Source organism: Camelina sativa, chromosome 8 (assembly GCF_000633955.1).
Source record: "Camelina sativa cultivar DH55 chromosome 8, Cs, whole genome shotgun sequence".
Classification (NCBI taxonomy): Eukaryota; Viridiplantae; Streptophyta; class Magnoliopsida; order Brassicales; family Brassicaceae; genus Camelina; species Camelina sativa.
In genome coordinates, this window is record NC_025692.1 from 24,032,823 (window position 1) to 24,049,437 (window position 16,615).

General features: G+C 38.8%; 3 protein-coding genes across 3 annotated transcripts in view; all 3 read left to right on the top strand.

The window, feature by feature from the left end:
* Positions 2,176 to 4,293, top strand: LOC104708272 (cytochrome P450 86B1-like). The gene is made up of 2 exons (XM_010424819.2): positions 2,176 to 3,526; positions 3,725 to 4,293. The coding sequence occupies exons 1-2, from the start codon at positions 2,294 to 2,296 to the stop codon at positions 4,118 to 4,120; spliced, it is 1,629 nt and encodes a 542-aa protein (XP_010423121.1). The 5' UTR covers positions 2,176 to 2,293; the 3' UTR covers positions 4,121 to 4,293.
* LOC104708273 (uncharacterized protein At5g23160-like) lies at positions 11,601 to 12,881 on the top strand. The gene is made up of 2 exons (XM_010424820.2): positions 11,601 to 12,030; positions 12,267 to 12,881. Exons 1-2 carry the CDS (start codon positions 11,665 to 11,667, stop codon positions 12,687 to 12,689), a joined length of 789 nt encoding a protein of 262 aa, XP_010423122.1. The 5' UTR covers positions 11,601 to 11,664; the 3' UTR covers positions 12,690 to 12,881.
* LOC104708274 (protein HUA2-LIKE 1-like) overlaps positions 15,159 to 16,615 on the top strand; it is a 9,207-nt gene continuing 7,750 nt past the window's right edge. Inside the window, exons 1-3 of the mRNA XM_019228912.1 lie at positions 15,159 to 15,618; positions 15,980 to 16,056; positions 16,239 to 16,407. Of these exons, the coding sequence (XP_019084457.1) occupies positions 15,508 to 15,618; positions 15,980 to 16,056; positions 16,239 to 16,407 (357 nt within the window). The 5' untranslated portion in view covers positions 15,159 to 15,507. The remainder of the gene's footprint in view (positions 15,619 to 15,979; positions 16,057 to 16,238; positions 16,408 to 16,615) is intronic.

Genomic DNA, 16,615 nt, shown 5'->3' on the forward strand with positions numbered 1-16,615 from the left:
TTTTTTTTTTTTTTTTTTTTTTTTGGTTCTTTCGAAATAAAAGAGTAGATGAGAGAAAACGCCCCCACTTCTTCTACTTTTTATACAGTGTTTTTCTTTTTTTAACTTAAGTCTTTTTATTTTCATGATATTTTTTGTTTGTTTGTTTATGGTTCACGTGAAAATGTTAATAACCAAAGAAATAGAACATCCTAGAATTATTTACATTATTTAAAAGAAAACTGAAGAATCGTTTATTTTAAAGTTTCAAAGATTAGAAGACAAAGTTTGGTATTGAAATTTCCTAAACTCAAATGTGTGACCCTTTTGAATTTCATGATAGTGAATTTAGATGTGTTTCTGATATAAAATAGGAATATTTCTATATGTGATATACTTTATTCCGTTACACATCACCACATTAAGTATGAAAATACATTGACAGTGTTATTGATATGATGTCGTTCAAAAAAAAAAAGTGTTATTGATAACTTTGATAGGATGAGAAGCGATCCATAGGACAAAGAGACGGACACGATCACAGATGTCGACGGTACCATTTCCTTTTTTCATGGGCTTCAATAGGCCCTCCACTGTTTTTGTTTATCGTAGGGTAACTAACGTTAACCAAACCATCTTTTTTGTTCTAATCACACCACAAGGACTTGATTTATGGTGCATATAGGCGAGAGGATGGCAAAAGGGAGGGAAGAGAGGAAATGAGAGAATAAGGAAGAGGGATTGCGACGGAATCTGGTGACCGGCTCTTCTCACGGTGGCAAAAGTTAGCTCACCCGTATATGTCTCATTCAGCGCCGGTTCTGTGTCTCAACCCATCCAGCCAACCATGACCTCCACGGTGATCCACCTTCATCCCCATCTTCGTCATGCTGTAGCGTGTAGATGTGGTTTTGAAACAAAAAACATCACTCACCTGCAAGGTGTGTACGGATAAGGAATATTTGTGACGTTTGGGTGTAGTGCGACCTGCACATCTTTCCTGTTGAAATAATTCTTCGTATAGCCTTCTGTGCATGGGTCTAACCAAGAAGGCCAGAAGGCAACATATCCCAAAACTGACCATATTTAAACCATCAGATGAATCAATGTGTGGTGGTTACGGGAGTCGTATTGTATGATATAATGATTTAAATCGATCTTTAATTAATGGTACGGTCCCATTTCAACCAAAATTAAATTAAATAGTACTTTTCGAAAAATATTAAATAATGAGTTGTAGACTGACAAATAATATTCAGAGACAACACTTTTTCTGCTGAATATTCAACGTTATATCTATCTATCAACAAACCTAAATCACTAGAATAAATGAACATATCTACCAAGGATCAACAAGTAGCTAGATATAATCATATAAGCAATCTGAAAACAAGATCTGGACAATGAATAGTATGGGTCCAAAAATGCCATCTGTTTTTATTGCGAGTTAACAAAAAATTGAACAAATCCCAAGCCTTGAACTTAAACACTGGCATCAAGATGAAATTATGAGAGTGATTTGTTGATATAATCATTTAGAGGAAGGCCTGTATATAAGGTCGAAAATCAAAATTAACAATCAAAGGCCTCTATATTGGGAGGCCCAAACTGTTCGAGGGCTAATTATCATTTTTTTTTTTTTGGTAAGAAACAAATTATCAAATTGTTCGAGGACAAACTATCCTGGGGGAACTTCCCTAAAAGTCTCACCAGATAAACTCATAAACCTAACATCAAACAACAACGGTTCACCGACACGTTCACACGCACGTATGTTACCCAAAATATTATGTTTCTCTTATTCAAATTCCTAATATTCCAATGTCCACACGTATTTGCTGATAACAAGTGTTTTGACAAAGTAAAGTGTCCGTATAAATAAAGAAGAACTTAGGTGATCCGTCACTACCCACTTGTCAACTTCTCTTTTATCCACAATCCCTCATATTCTAAAGCCCTAATTTTAATTCGATTTTTGAACAATCTTAATTCCCCCTCCAAAAGACTTGACCTTTAGAAAAAATAAAAATAAAAAAAGCAAGCAAAACACGAGAATCAAGAGCCACATAAGTTAAAAAAAGACCGTTAGAAAAGAACAACGAACTTTTTTTAGCTCACCAAATCAAACCCAATATTTCACATTGAGAGCCAAACACGAAACTTATGCGTCTTAAATTCATTCTTCTTTCATTTCATATTCTTCACCCACTAATTTTAACTAACAGTTTCATTATTTGCAATCTCTCTTTCTCTTCCTCTCTGCAAATTATACACACTCTGTTTCTTTTTGTTTCCCTCTTTTTTTCTTTTCACTATGAACTCTAATTCTTCAGCTTATAATCTTACGGCTACTGCAAGCCACCACGAGCCTCTGTTTTCCCGGAGGCTGTTATTATTGAGAGACGTTCAGATTCTTGAGCTCTTTATTGCCCTTTTCGTGTTTGTCACGATACACTCCTTGCGACAGAAGAAACATCAAGGGATGCCCGTTTGGCCGTTTCTTGGCATGCTTCCTTCCTTGATTCTTGCAGTGCGAAGTAACATATACGAATGGTTATCTGATATTCTAATCAGCAGGAACGGGACTTTCCGGTTTAGAGGTCCTTGGTTTAGCACCCTCAACTGCGTCGTTACTTGTGATCCAAGAAACGTTGAGCATATTCTCAAGACCCGGTTCTCCATCTACCCTAAGGGTTCTTACTTCCGTGAGACCATGCGAGATCTACTCGGAGACGGGATTTTCAATGCCGATGAAGAAACGTGGCAACGGCAAAGGAAAACAGCAAGTGTCGAGTTCCATTCGGCTAAATTCAGACAACTAACTAGTCATTCATTGCACGAACTCGTGCATAATCGACTCTTGCCGGTTCTTGAAATTTCTGAAAAGATTGATCTTCAGGACGTTTTGTTAAGGCTAACGTTCGATAATGTATGTATGATTGCTTTCGGAGTCGATCCAGGTTGTCTTAGTCCAAACCTACCCGAAATTCCTTTCGCAAAAGCCTTTGAGGATGCAACAGAAGCAACAGCTGTGAGATTTGTGATGCCTGGTTTCGTGTGGAAGCTCATGAGGTCCCTTAATCTAGGAACAGAGAAGAATCTAAAGGAATCAATTAAAGGTGTGGATTATTTCGCTGAGGAAGTAATCAGGACGAGGAAGAAAGAGCTGTCTCTAGAGACCGAAACCGCAAAGAGATCTGATCTCTTAACTATTTTTATGGGTCTACGAGACGACAATGGAGAGAAATTTTCAGTTAAATTCTTGCGTGATATTTGTGTGAACTTCATACTTGCTGGGAGAGACACTTCCTCTGTGGTTCTAAGCTGGTTTTTTTGGCTAGTCGAGAAGAATCCGGAAGTGGAGGAGAAAATCATGGTGGGAATTTGCAAGATTCTTGAGCAGAGAGATGATCATGGAGATACAAAGAAGAACATGGAATATGAACCTGTGTTCAGACCAGACGAGATCAAGAAAATGGATTATTTACAAGCTGCTTTGTCTGAAGCTCTCAGATTATATCCTTCAGTTCCAGTCGATCACAAAGAGGTACGTGCCCTGTTTCGCTTACTTGTCTCCCAAAAAGTCATTTTCTAGTATATCTAACTTTATAGTAGAGTGACTTGTTAAAGAATTTTTGGTATGTTTGGTGTGGTTGGCTCACATAATTTCTCTTTAATACTATTTCGGTTATGAATGAAATATATTAGTACGCATGAGGTTATAAAAGTGTATAATATTTTGTAGGTACTTGAAGACGATGTATTTCCAGATGGGACGAAACTAAAGAAAGGAGAAAAAGTTATATACGCAATATATGCAATGGCGCGTATGGAAACGATTTGGGGGAAGGACTGTTGTGAGTTCAAGCCAGAAAGGTGGTTAAGAGACGGCAGGTACACGAGTGAGTCAGCCTATAAGTTCACGGCCTTCAATGGTGGTCCACGACTCTGTCTAGGCAAGGATTTTGCGTATTACCAAATGAAATATGTGGCGGCCACGATTATTTACCGCTATAGGGTTAGTGTGAAGGGTGGTCATAAGGTTGAGCCAAAGATGGCTTTAACTATGTACATGAAGCATGGCTTGAAGGTGAATATGGTCAAGAGGAGTGCCTCTGAGATAGACCACTACTACTGCTGATGCCCATGAAGGGTATAATTGGTGTAATGTGAATAGTGATTCAAGATTTTTTGAGTTTGAGATTTATGAATTGTAACAAGTGATTGTTATTTTTTTTTGGGTGACTTTGATTGGTAGTTGTATGCACTATATAATCTATATTAATATGGTTTTATATAATTATTACTAGTAACTTGCAACATTGTATTCTACAATTACTTTAATCATTTTTATAGGATTTCAAATATTTCAGAGCCGATCTTGACTGTGATTAATTAACTATGACTTTTGCAAAGAAAGAAAAAAAACACATAAATTCGAATGGGTCAATATAGAAAACAGCTAAACGAAGATGTCCAACGTAGAAGTTGGAACGTGGACACTACGATACTTATATTCTTCTATCAAACTTTACTTTCGTTTATTTAATTTATTAAACTAATCATTTTCTCAAGATGAATCAATCTTTTTTCGTTCTAATCTTCCCACCGTGTTGAATAACGTGATTCGTTATTGTAGAAGTCCTTAATTCATAACGTATGAATTGGTGATAACGCGTAATGAATACCAACTTTGTTTTTGTCAATATTCTTAGAAAATTATGACATGATAAAATAATTATAGTATTTTTGAGAATAACACAATATTTTTATTATTAAGTATGTGTACTTGATTATATAATTCTATAATTTCACTAAGAAAGCTCATTTAACATGGGACTATATTTAGTATCTCTATTCAACATGTGTACTATATACTACTTGGTTCATGAAGTCTATGTGATAGAAAAAAAACCACAAACTGGACCAACAACCCGATACTATGAAAAGAATCTCAGAAATTGGACCATCACAATAACATAGAAACTCAGAATTTTTTAAAACTGAGCTTTTTCAGTCAAACCATCGAAAAACTTGTTTCAGTCATAATAAACTCTTTTGCGCCAAAAAAAAAAAAAAAAAAAAAAAAAAAAAAAAAAAAANTTTTGCGCCACATGTGATTGCAGTCGACTATTCTGTGTCACACTTTGTGCTATATGAATATAAATATTCGGATATATCAATATAAGGCCATACTGAAGCTGTGTGAGTATTTGTATAGCCACTCTCCGAGAACGAGATTACTAAAACGACTGTGGTCTTCACGAAACCTTGGACAAAACCACGAGCCGTCCATCATTTGTATTTGAAGAAATTATTTGGATTTGTTTATCTTTAATTATAGTGATTACATAGTTGATTTGTTTCTTATGTGCTTTTATATGTTTGAAAAGAGTCAAGTTCTTCTTTTCTTTCTTTGTCATGTACACAGCATTCGATTCAGTATCCCAACATCATTCATTAACATCTAGTATTGGTAGTTCAAGTGGTGTATATATAGTGATTCATTCTTTGAATAAAACAACTTTCAGTATTTCGAATTTATGTATCATAGGTGGAAAGGATCGATATTGATTTAATGATTTAGTCTAATTATAACATGTTAGTGCATATGAGATGGTCCATAGTTCGGGATCTTAGTGCATATGAGATGGTCCAGTGAGAGTTAAAAAAATTCCTTAACATTTGGTAAAAAATCCATTTATAAGCAAAACCATTGATAGAAAAACAATACTTTACTAGGCATCAACATTTTTTTGTTTTGATCAACAAATAAATATAAATTAGATTAAACAAACCAATTAGAGGAAATGTTGTTTACTAGGCATTAACATTCAAGATTATAAAATTTTAAATATCATCAAAGTAATAATAAAATAAGTGCTGTAAAAAAAAATATATATATATATATATATAATAATAATACATATGATGAAGATGAATTACTTCTGACACATATTCTCTCATATATAATCAAGTCACGTCGGTTTTTACATTGTTTTGTTTTGGGCTTTTTGCATTGTCAGTTTATCTTAAACGCATAGCTGCTAGGTTAGGGTTTTTTTGAGTTTTTCCTGCGACTCTATAAATAAAAATCGTAGCAGCATTGTACATGGAATCATCTTTGCATTAATAAAAACCAGAAAAAGAGGTATTCTTAACTACCCAAAGAGTTTTGTTTTCTCGAAACCCTGCAAGGAAGACTTGCAACTTTAGTCGATCTCGACCCCCACACATAGATCTCGACTCTATCCTTCTCATAAAACCCTCATCACCTCTCGTCATCCCTTGTTTTGTTCTTGCTCTGTTTTGCGTCATTAAAACAGAGTACCTTCAACTCTCATAGCTTCCGCCCCCTTATCAGTTGGTATCAGAGACTCGTCGTTCCTGGCGTTGAATTTCTGTCCAATCATGCCTCCCAAACCAGAACCACAAGCCAATCCAACCATCAATTGGGCTGAGTTTTGTGATGCCCTATTAACGTCACAAGCGGATTTCCAAACAATGATGCAAAACTCTTTTGCCGAGTTGAATTAAACATTGATACAACACCTTGGTAACAGAGAACCCCCTGCTGCAGCTGTTGTCGTTGAGCAACCCCAAGGACAACCAGCTGTTGTCGTTGAGCAACCCCAAGGACAATAACAACAACCCGATGTGGTGCGCCCCGGACAACACCGACCTGAGCTGGGAAACGTTCGTCAACATGAGTGGCGGCAAGATTCGCGATGGGAATCAAGTTTTCGTGTTGACATCCCCGAATTTCATGGTGGAGTTCGTGGAGACTCTTTGCTAGACTGGATTATCTCCGTAGAAGAAATACTTGATTTTAAAGGAGTTCCTGAAGAACGTAAGGTTGCTCTCGTTGCCACAAAGTTTCGAGGTCATGCTGCATCATGACGAAGTCAACTCGTGTGCGAACGGGACGGGATCCGATTCGTTCATGGGAAAAGCTTAAGAAGAAGCTCAAAGACACCTTCCTGCCGCATAAGTACGATCGGACAATGTATACCAAATTGCAAAACTTGAGAGTATGCTGAAGAATTTTACTTACTCTTGACACGTAATGATATTGCTGATAGTCAGATGCAGCTTGTTTCACGTTTTATTGGAGGATTGCGTTCTCAGTTGCAAAACTCACTCGCTCAGTTTGATCCAACCACCGTGGCCGAAGCTCACCGACGTGCAGTCTCTTTTGAACAACAGTCCCGACAAGTTGCATGGAGTGGCTCTAACTCACGAGGGCGTGTGACTGAGCAACAAACATCTCCGATCAATAACGCTTCTCGTGACGGGCTGAACCTAGTAAGCAAGAGTTGCGTGGTCCAAACGAAGAACAAGAGTTGAGACGTACGACCAGGAACGCATTGCGTTGCTTCTCATGCGGAAAACCTGGTCATCGACAAACGGCCTGTCCGAATCAAACTAGGCGAGGTCTCCTAGCTGATGAACATCACACGACACTTCCCAACGAACACGACCACACAGATGAAGAAGATGTTGATCCAAACGATGAACCTATCCATCTCACACAAGGGGATGTGGGGCGTTCCCTGGTAGCTCATCATGTCTGCTTGACCCCTCAACAACGTGAAGAGCATTGGCTACGGACAAATATTTTCCGTTCTACTTGTACAATCCTTGGACGTATTTGCACATTCATAATTGATTTTGGTAGTTGCCGCAACGTCATTGCTGAAAGTGCGGTGCACAAGCTTGGACTGCCTTTTGAGGATCATCCCACTCCTTACTCGATGACCTGGTTCCAAGATGGTGTCGGTGTTCGCATCTCTCAGCGGTCGTTTGTTCCCTTCTCCATTGGCGAGTTCTACAAAGACCGTATGTATTTTGATGTCGCCTCCATGGACATTTGTCATCTTATTTTAGGCAGACCTTGGGAATATGATCGTAAGATTATCCATGATGGTGTGAAGAACACATATCATATCAATTTATTTGGGAAACACATAATATCGTTCTGTTGTCGTCCCAAGAGCCGCGTTTATCACCTCCACTTCTCCGTGACCGGTTGCCTTCACCACTGCTGCAGGCTTCTACTCCTACAAGCAAGTCTGGTCATGCACTGCTTTGTTCTCACACAGATTTTCAGAAGGAATTTCGACTTGAAGGCTTTGCTTTGGCCTTGCTTGCCACACAAGTTACCATCCCTTGCTTGTCCACAGACGTCTCTTCCTCATTTGACATAGTGCTTCGCGAGTTCCGTGAGGTATTCCCTGACGAACTCCCCCTTGGTTTGCCTCCTCTCCGTGATATTCAACATCAAATCGACTTAGCTCCGGGTTCCACACTCCCCAACAGACCGCATTACCGCATGAGTCCTCAAGAACATGAAGAACTTCGTCGCCAAGTTGAAGACCTACTCCGTAAAGGTCATATTCATGAGAGCCTAAGCCCGTGTGCAGTTCCAGCATTACTAATACCCAAGAAAGATGGATCCTGGCGTATGTGTGTCGACAGTCGTGCCATTAACAAAATTACGGTACGCTATCGTTTTCCTATTCCACGGTTGGATGACCTTCTCGATCAGATTGGTAAGGCCTCCTTGTTTTCCAAAATCGATTTGAAAAGTGGTTATCACCAAATCCGCATCCGCCCTGGCGATGAGTGGAAAACAGCGTTTAAAACACGTGAAGGGTTGTTCGAGTGGTTGGTTATGCCGTTTGGATTATCCAATGTGCCTAGCACCTTTATGCGGGTAATGAACCAGACTTTGCGCCCTTTTATAGGCAAGTTCGTGGTGGTGTATTTTGATGACATTCTCATTTTTAGCTCCTCATTGGATGACCACTTAACTCACCTATGAGAGGTTCTTGGCGTCTTACAGCGAAAAAAGTTATTTGCTGCACGGTAAAAGTGTGAGTTTGGGTCTACTACAATTATTTTTTTGGGATATGTCATCTCCGACAAAGGCTTATCAGTTGACTTAGCCAAAGTGGAGGCCATTCGGTCATGGCCGTTACCGCGAACGGTCACGGATGTACGCAGTTTCCACGGTATCGCTTCCTTCTATCGTCGGTTTGTTCCTCATTTTAGCTCCATTGTCGCCCCTATCACTGACTGTATGAAAGAGGGCCGGTTTAATTGGACAAGCGAGGCTACATCTGCGTTTGAGTTGATCAAAATGAAGCTTACAACCGCACCAATCCTTGTCCTACCTGATTTTGAGCTAATGTTTGAACTTCATTGTGACGCTTCCAAGTTGGGCATTGGAGCTGTTCTCAGCCAACAAGGACGTCCTATAGCTTTCTTTAGTGAAAAACTCTCGGGTGCTCAAACACGGTACAATACTTATGACGTTGAATTTTATGCGAAAGTACAAGCTATAAAACATTGGCGACATTATTTGGTGCACCGAGACTTTGTTCTTTTTACCGACCATGATGCATTGCGTCATCTCGATAGCCAAGCCAAAGTCTCCGCTCATCATGCCTCCTGGATTGCCTTCTTGCAGCAATTTACTTTCTCTTTACGGCACCAGTCGGGTAAAACGAACCGCGTTGCTGATGCCTTAAGCCGCCATCACGCGTTGCTCACATCCGTACACACCTCGGTACCTGGTTTTGCTGCCTTTGCGGATTTACATAAGACTGATCCTTTTTTTGCATCTGTTTATGACGACGTGGATAATGGGTTGACAAATGAGTATTTTCTTCATGACGGCTTTCTTTTCGAGGGTCTCCGCATTTGCGTCCCCGAGTGCAGTTTGCGACTTCAGATCATACGTGAGCTCCATTCGGAGGGTCATGTCGGGCGGGACCGAACTCTTCAGCTCGTCTCTTCGTCTTATTTTTGGCCTTGTCTTCGCCGTGATGTAGAACCATATGTCGAGCGTTGTTGGATTTTTCAGCAGGCCAAGGGTAGAGCTTCGAATGCCGGGTTGTATCTCCCTTTGCCCGTGCCTACACAACCATGGACTGATGTTAGCATGGATTTTGTCCTAGGTCTTCCTCGTACTCAACGAGGTCATGATTCTATCTTTGTGGTTGTTGATCGTTTTTCTAAAATGGCTCACTTTGTTCCTTGCAAGAAGATGAACGATGCACTTAATGTGGAGACCTTATTTTTCCGGGAGATTTATCGTCTTCATGGTTTGCCTCAATCCATTGTGTCTGATCGTGACACATGGTTCTTGAGCCATTTTTGGCGTTTTTTGTGGAAGCTCTTGTCTACAAGTTTGGACATGAGTACGGCTTATCATCCGCAGACGGATGGTAAAACGGAAGTTACTAACCGTGCTCTCGGTAATCTCTTACGTTGTCTTGTGGGTGATAATATCAAAAGTTGGGATGCTAAGCTTTGCCAGGCCGAATTCGCTCATAATCATGCGTTCAACCGCAGTCTTGGGTTTAGTCCATTTCGAGTAGTCTATGGTTTCGTTCCCCGTGGTCCTTTGGACCTTACTACGTTACCAGACCAGTCTCGTTTTCATGGTCAGGCCATTGACTTCATTGCAGATCTTCAAGACGTACACAAACAAGCCAAGTTGCGCCTAGAGGAATCATCGAGCAAGTATAAAGCTGCAGCTGACACTAAGCGTCGTGCTTTGGAGTTTGCTCCCGGAGATTTGGTGTGGGTTTACCTTACTAAGGAGCGTTTACCTCTCAGGGAATACAACAAACTGTCGTCACGGAAGATTGGTCCTGTCGAAGTTGTGGAACGTATCAATGCCAATGCTTACCGTGTTCTTCTTCCATCGCATATGCGTACGTTCAATGTTTTCAACGTGAAGCATTTATCTCTATATCGTGGAGACAATGACGACCTGGATTCGAGGTCGAATCCTTCTCCACCTGGAGGGACCTGATGCAGCGCCTTTCTCTTCCTTGATGGGCCTCGTCGTCAGCTTGCGTACCCATCAAGTCACGTCGGCTTTTATATTATTTTGTTTTGGGCTTTTTGCATAGTCGGTTTATCTTAAACGATTAGCTGCTAGGTTTAGGGTTTTCTTTGAGTTTTTCCTGCGACTCTATAAATAGAGATCGTAGCAGCATTGTACATGGAATCATCTTTGCATTAATAAAAACCAGAAAACCAGAAAAAAGAGATAGTCTTAACTACCCAAAAAGCTTTGTTTTCTCGAAGCCCTGCAAGGAGGACTTGCAACCTTAGTCGATTTCGACCCCCACACATCGATCTCGACTCTATCCTTCTCATAAAATCCTCATCACCTCTCGCCATCCCCTGTTTTGTTCTTGCTCTGTTTTGCGTCATTAAAACAAAATACCTTCACCTCTCATAGCTTCCACCCCTTATCAAAAATTGACACATCCAAATGAATATCTATAATGTTTACTTACTTTTAAGCATCACTTAATTACTTTTGCCAAAAAAAACTCCATAATTGACATATAAATTAATCTAGAGTTATTTTTTTCTTTCCCTTCTATCTTATCTTGTAAGAATTTCTAATACTTTTGTTTTGGATACAACTTGTTGTAGCCTAGTCCCGTCCCAGTTTTCTTAATATGATTAGTAATAATTTTATGTTTCTTCACCTTGATATTTCCGTGGATTCTTCCAATTGTGTCAACATGTACACTGATAGATAAAATATTACTTTAATTAAATTAAAATAAATTAACGAAGAGAAGATAAAATCCAACCGCTCCGAGCGATATTTCAAAGTCTTCGCACGAAACGCAACATTTCTCTTTCTTTCAGCAAATGGCGAAAACAGAGAAGAGAGTCCGAGAAAGATCACTCGGATCTTCTTCGTCTTTCCTCGGCTGTTTCGGGTTTTCTCGGAAAATACACTCCGACAAACCGATGGGTGAGAAGGAAGACGGTGGTGATAAGAAGAAGAAGATGAAGAAGAAGCGGATTAGTCGGTGGTTTTCATGTTCGAAGTTTCGCCTGAAGAACGGCGAGATCAAACCGTCGCCGATCGAGGAAACAGAGAAACCTACTTTGAGAGTCGTAGATGAAACTGATCATGATAAGCAAAAACCCCTATCGGTGGTGATACGTTGTACTACTGATCGTCAAAACATTCCGGTTGATGATAAGTCCGTCAATCAGGACACTAAAGAGGTATCTTTCGTTGAATCATCTTTTACAAGTTTTGAGACTTTTCACTTTTTCTTTTTTTTTTCCTCTTTTTTGGGGTATACAGTTGAAAAAAACATTTTCAGACAATTAAATTTCTTTCATGACCAATATGATTGTCTTTTTGTGATCTTCTTGATTTTGCGGACGTTATTCATATTTTTCGCTGTGACATTAAATTTATTTCTTGGTTTTGTTCTAATTTTTTTTTAACACCGAAGGACTTAAAAGACAACACACCCGACCGATCAAAACCCATGGAACCGTTGGGTTCCTTTAAAGAAGACACGTGTCCGGAGCGGGTGTGTACTTCAAAACGTTACGAGAAAAAACCCGACTTGAAACCAATTCGGGCGAAAAACAACGGGTCAAGGGTCGATAAGTTTGACCCGGTCATAGGGATTTCGGTCATTATATTGACGTTGATGATTATGCTGGTTTGGGGTCGACTTTGTGCGATTCTTTGTACATCTGCTTGGTGTTACGTTCTACCTCGTGTCAGAGACGCAGCCGCGTTGGCCAAACGCAAACGCAACGGTAGCGACGGTTCTGCGTTTGTCTCGGATTTGAATACAGAGTCGTATAAAAGAAAAGTCGTTCTGGACGGGTTTCTTGGACGGCCAAATCGTGTTTCATTCTCATGATGACGATCTCTTTTTTTTTTCTTCTATATTTTAATGGTTTGATCATTTTTTTTGTTTGTTATAAAATCAGGGACGACAAACAGTGTTTCCGTTTAATAACGAATGATTGATCGATTGTGAATCGATACATAAGTATAATAAATTGTCTTGTGTAGTTTTAGAGGTCAATATTGAGCAACCTGTTTTGTTGTATTGTGTAGTCTAGGAACTTTCTTGGTCTTACCAAATTTGGATTGGTTTTTGATTGAGATATATATATATCAGTGATGTCACACGATATAGCGATATAAATCATGGAACACGTGCAGAGTTTTTCTTTCTGGGTCCATTCGTTTTTGTTACAAGTAAACAAGGGTTTAGGGGTTTCTTTCTCTATGAACTAGTCGTCGATAAATTTAGGAATTTGGAATTCAAATGATATGTTGAAATTAGTCCAACTAGTACTTTTTCTTGGGATGAGAATATTTGAAGACTTTTGAATGATAGCCGTGTGTTTTGTTACTTATACTTTAATACTTCGGAAAATTCAAAAGCACTTTTGATATACTCCGTAATGGTAAGACAACTAGACAAATGCGAACGAGAGATCGCTATATATGTCTCTTCTTTTAATTTTGCTTATGTAATATAACGTAGTATCCTACTATCCTCAAGTGTTTATATTGATTACACATAAACCAATGTTTAAAAATTGTTGGCGTCTTGTCGAAGTACATGTCCACACGTCTATTAGCCAGTTGAAATTTCAGTATGAATATTTAGTACATGTCCACACGTCTATTAGCCAGTTGAAATTTCAGTATGAATATTTAGTACATGTCCACACGTCTATTAGCCAGTTGAAATTTCAGTATGAATATTTAGTACATGTCCACACGTCTATTAGCCAGTTGAAATTTCAGTATGAATATTTTTTGATCCAATATCTTTAACAGTACTGTAAGCTACAGTAACTATAATGATCCCACCAATTAAATTACAGGAACCATTCGGTGCAGCGCGAATAACGTTGGTTGGTTTAAAATAAACTTGTTCTTTGGTGCGCACGTTTTATCTTCGAGAAATATAAGAACAAGTCAGAACGATGGTGACATATATTGTCAGAAAAATTCTAACTCTAATACATCAAGGGACCCAAATTTCACTCTTCTCCCATCTGTGTTGACCAAAATGAAATTATCCAGGCTCTAAATAATGAAATAACAAGCCACTACCTCAGTTCCCTATAACTTACTTGATCATGATTGGTGATTGACGACTTAGTAGAAAATATTGGGTTTTACATCAATAATAGTACTTATAGTAGTTCTTCAATACATTTCCAATTCATTGCATTTTGGTTTTTGGTTTTCTTTTGTAGGTTTTTCTCCCATATACATTAAAAAATCACAAGATCATACATGACAAACCTTCAGCCAACGTCGCTCAAGTTTATTAGTATTAAAAAGTCCTAGTTGGAAAAGTATGCAATTGAAACCAAAATTTTGGGATATATTTGTATGGTTATAGTCTTATAGAATTAGTTTCCAACCATTTTACTTAAAATATAAAAGAAAGAAAAAAACGATCGTTTCGATTGTTGTGTGTTACAGTGTTAGCAACAAAAACCAAGTCAGTAGACAAATGTTTTACGTTTGAAACTCTCATTAAGCTTTAAGCATTGAAAAGTGGATGAGAGAAGAACCAAAGAAAATTAAGGAACACATATACAACAAGAGAGAGCTTCTGTTGTGTTGTACAGTGGCGGAGCCAGCAACTTTGCTTACAGGTGTCATATATATATATATATATGAATATTAATTAAATCAAGAAGTGTGTAAAAAAAGAAGAAACAAATGATATATAAATGCATATTTCAGATTTTTTTTTACAATAAGGAGATATTATAGAAATTTTTAGTCAACAAAAATGGAAAGATCATTATGGTTAAGTGGCAAAATAAATATGCATTGTGTCAAAGAGAAGAATAGATCATATAACATTGGTGTTTCATTACCAAGAAAATATAACATGGGTGTCATTATGAATATTTTAAACCAAAACATGTAATTATTTAGGAAATTTACCCTATAATTAACAAAATATATAAATGTCATGGGTGTCAAGTGACACCCCTCTTTGTACGTTGCCTCCGCCACTGGTGTTGTAGTCTTGTAGACTGACGTTAATTGAAAACCAGTAAAAATGGAAATTAAGTACTAGCAAAAAAAATGGGAAACCAGTAACCCTTTTTAAAATAAAAAATTTCAGTTTATAGACGGCCCAGCTAAATCATATTGGGTTTTAATTTATGAGAAGCCCATTGAGAAGTTGTGAGAGTGTTATAAAGCAAACGAAGGCCGCCGTAAGTAACCCATACACGGCGGAATGAAACTAGCCGGCCGGGAGACTCAACCGACGGCGTCGATTCATCAAAACATATATTAAAGAAAAAAAAAAACAAATAAGAAAAAAGGAAAAAAACGAATGAACTGCTCAAAAACGTATATGATAAATAAATAAATAAATAAAACGCGGCGACGAGAGTAAAACCCAGTTTCTCCGTTGCGTCATCTCTCCGGCGAAAGCTTTTAGTGCCCTAAATCCCCATCGTCGCTCTTCCTCAATCTCTCTTTCTCCACTGATTCAACTTCTCCATCCCACTCGTTTCCCTTGCCATTGCTCGTCACGGTGAAGCCCTAGCTATTTCCTTTTTCTCAACGGTGAAGAAGAGTTGGAATTTCTTGTTGGTTCTCTCAGGGGGTTTTGTTTGGGATTGGTGATTCTGTTCGTTGTTTCCATCTGAGTTGAAAATTAGGGTTTGTAGCCAGTTTCGCCGATGGCTCCTGGGCGTAAAAGAGGAGCGAACAAAGCCTTGGCCATAGGTGAGCTGAGATTGGGTGATCTCGTTCTTGCTAAAATCAAAGGCTTCCCTGCTTGGCCTGCTAAGGTTTGTGTCTTGCTCTCTCTCCCTACTCTTTCTCTCTCTCGGTGTTGATGCTTCGTGACGTTTTGATTCATGATCATAGTTTTTGTTTTTGTTGGTCTCGCATCTACTGTTTTTTTTTTGTGTGGTTAACTTTGGCTCGCCACATACACTCAACGATCTGTTTTCAAATCTCTCACCTTAGTAGGTTTTTTGTGCTCAAGTTTGAAGGCCAGTAGTGTAATCCTCTAGCTTATTCTTAGTTGTATCTCTTATGTGCAGAGCTTTGTATTTGTTTGAAGTGATGTTAACACTGGTTGAGCTGTGTGGGATTGTGCAATGTGACTTAATTATCTACTGTGAACTAAATGGTTTTCATTTTCAGATCAGCCGTCCCGAAGATTGGAAACAGGTTCCAGACCCAAAGAAACACTTTGTTTATTTCTTCGGAACACAAGAAATGTAAGCCGGCGTCTTCTGTGTTTACTGACTGTTGCGGGATGTATTTTACCATGACCCAGAAAGTTATATCCATCTTTTTTGATAGTCAATACGTCCTGTTACTGTGATTCTTGGTTTTTTTTGTAGTGTGAATTTGTTTTCTCAATATTAGTTGTTGACCAAGTCATCTTCTTGTAATGCAGTGGTTTTGTTACGCCACCTGATATTCAAGTCTTCACTACCGAGGCGAAGGATAAATTATTACAAAAATGTAAAGGTAAAACAGTCAAGTACTTTGCACAAGCTGTAGAGGAAATCTCCGCTGCATTTGAAGAGTCGCAGATTCACAAGTCAGATATATTGGATCCAGCAGTTCATGACGGAAAATCTGATAAGTTTGATTCTAGGTCTGACCCTTGTCTCGGTAAATTAGTTGAGGATAATGGTGCAGAGACAAAGCCTGGCTTAGGGGAGCAAGATTCGTCTAAATCAAATGACAGAACCACATCCCAGAGTAGTGAGCCGGTGGAGCATGGATCACTTGACCCTATCTTAAAGGTAGCAGATTCTAGGGATAAAA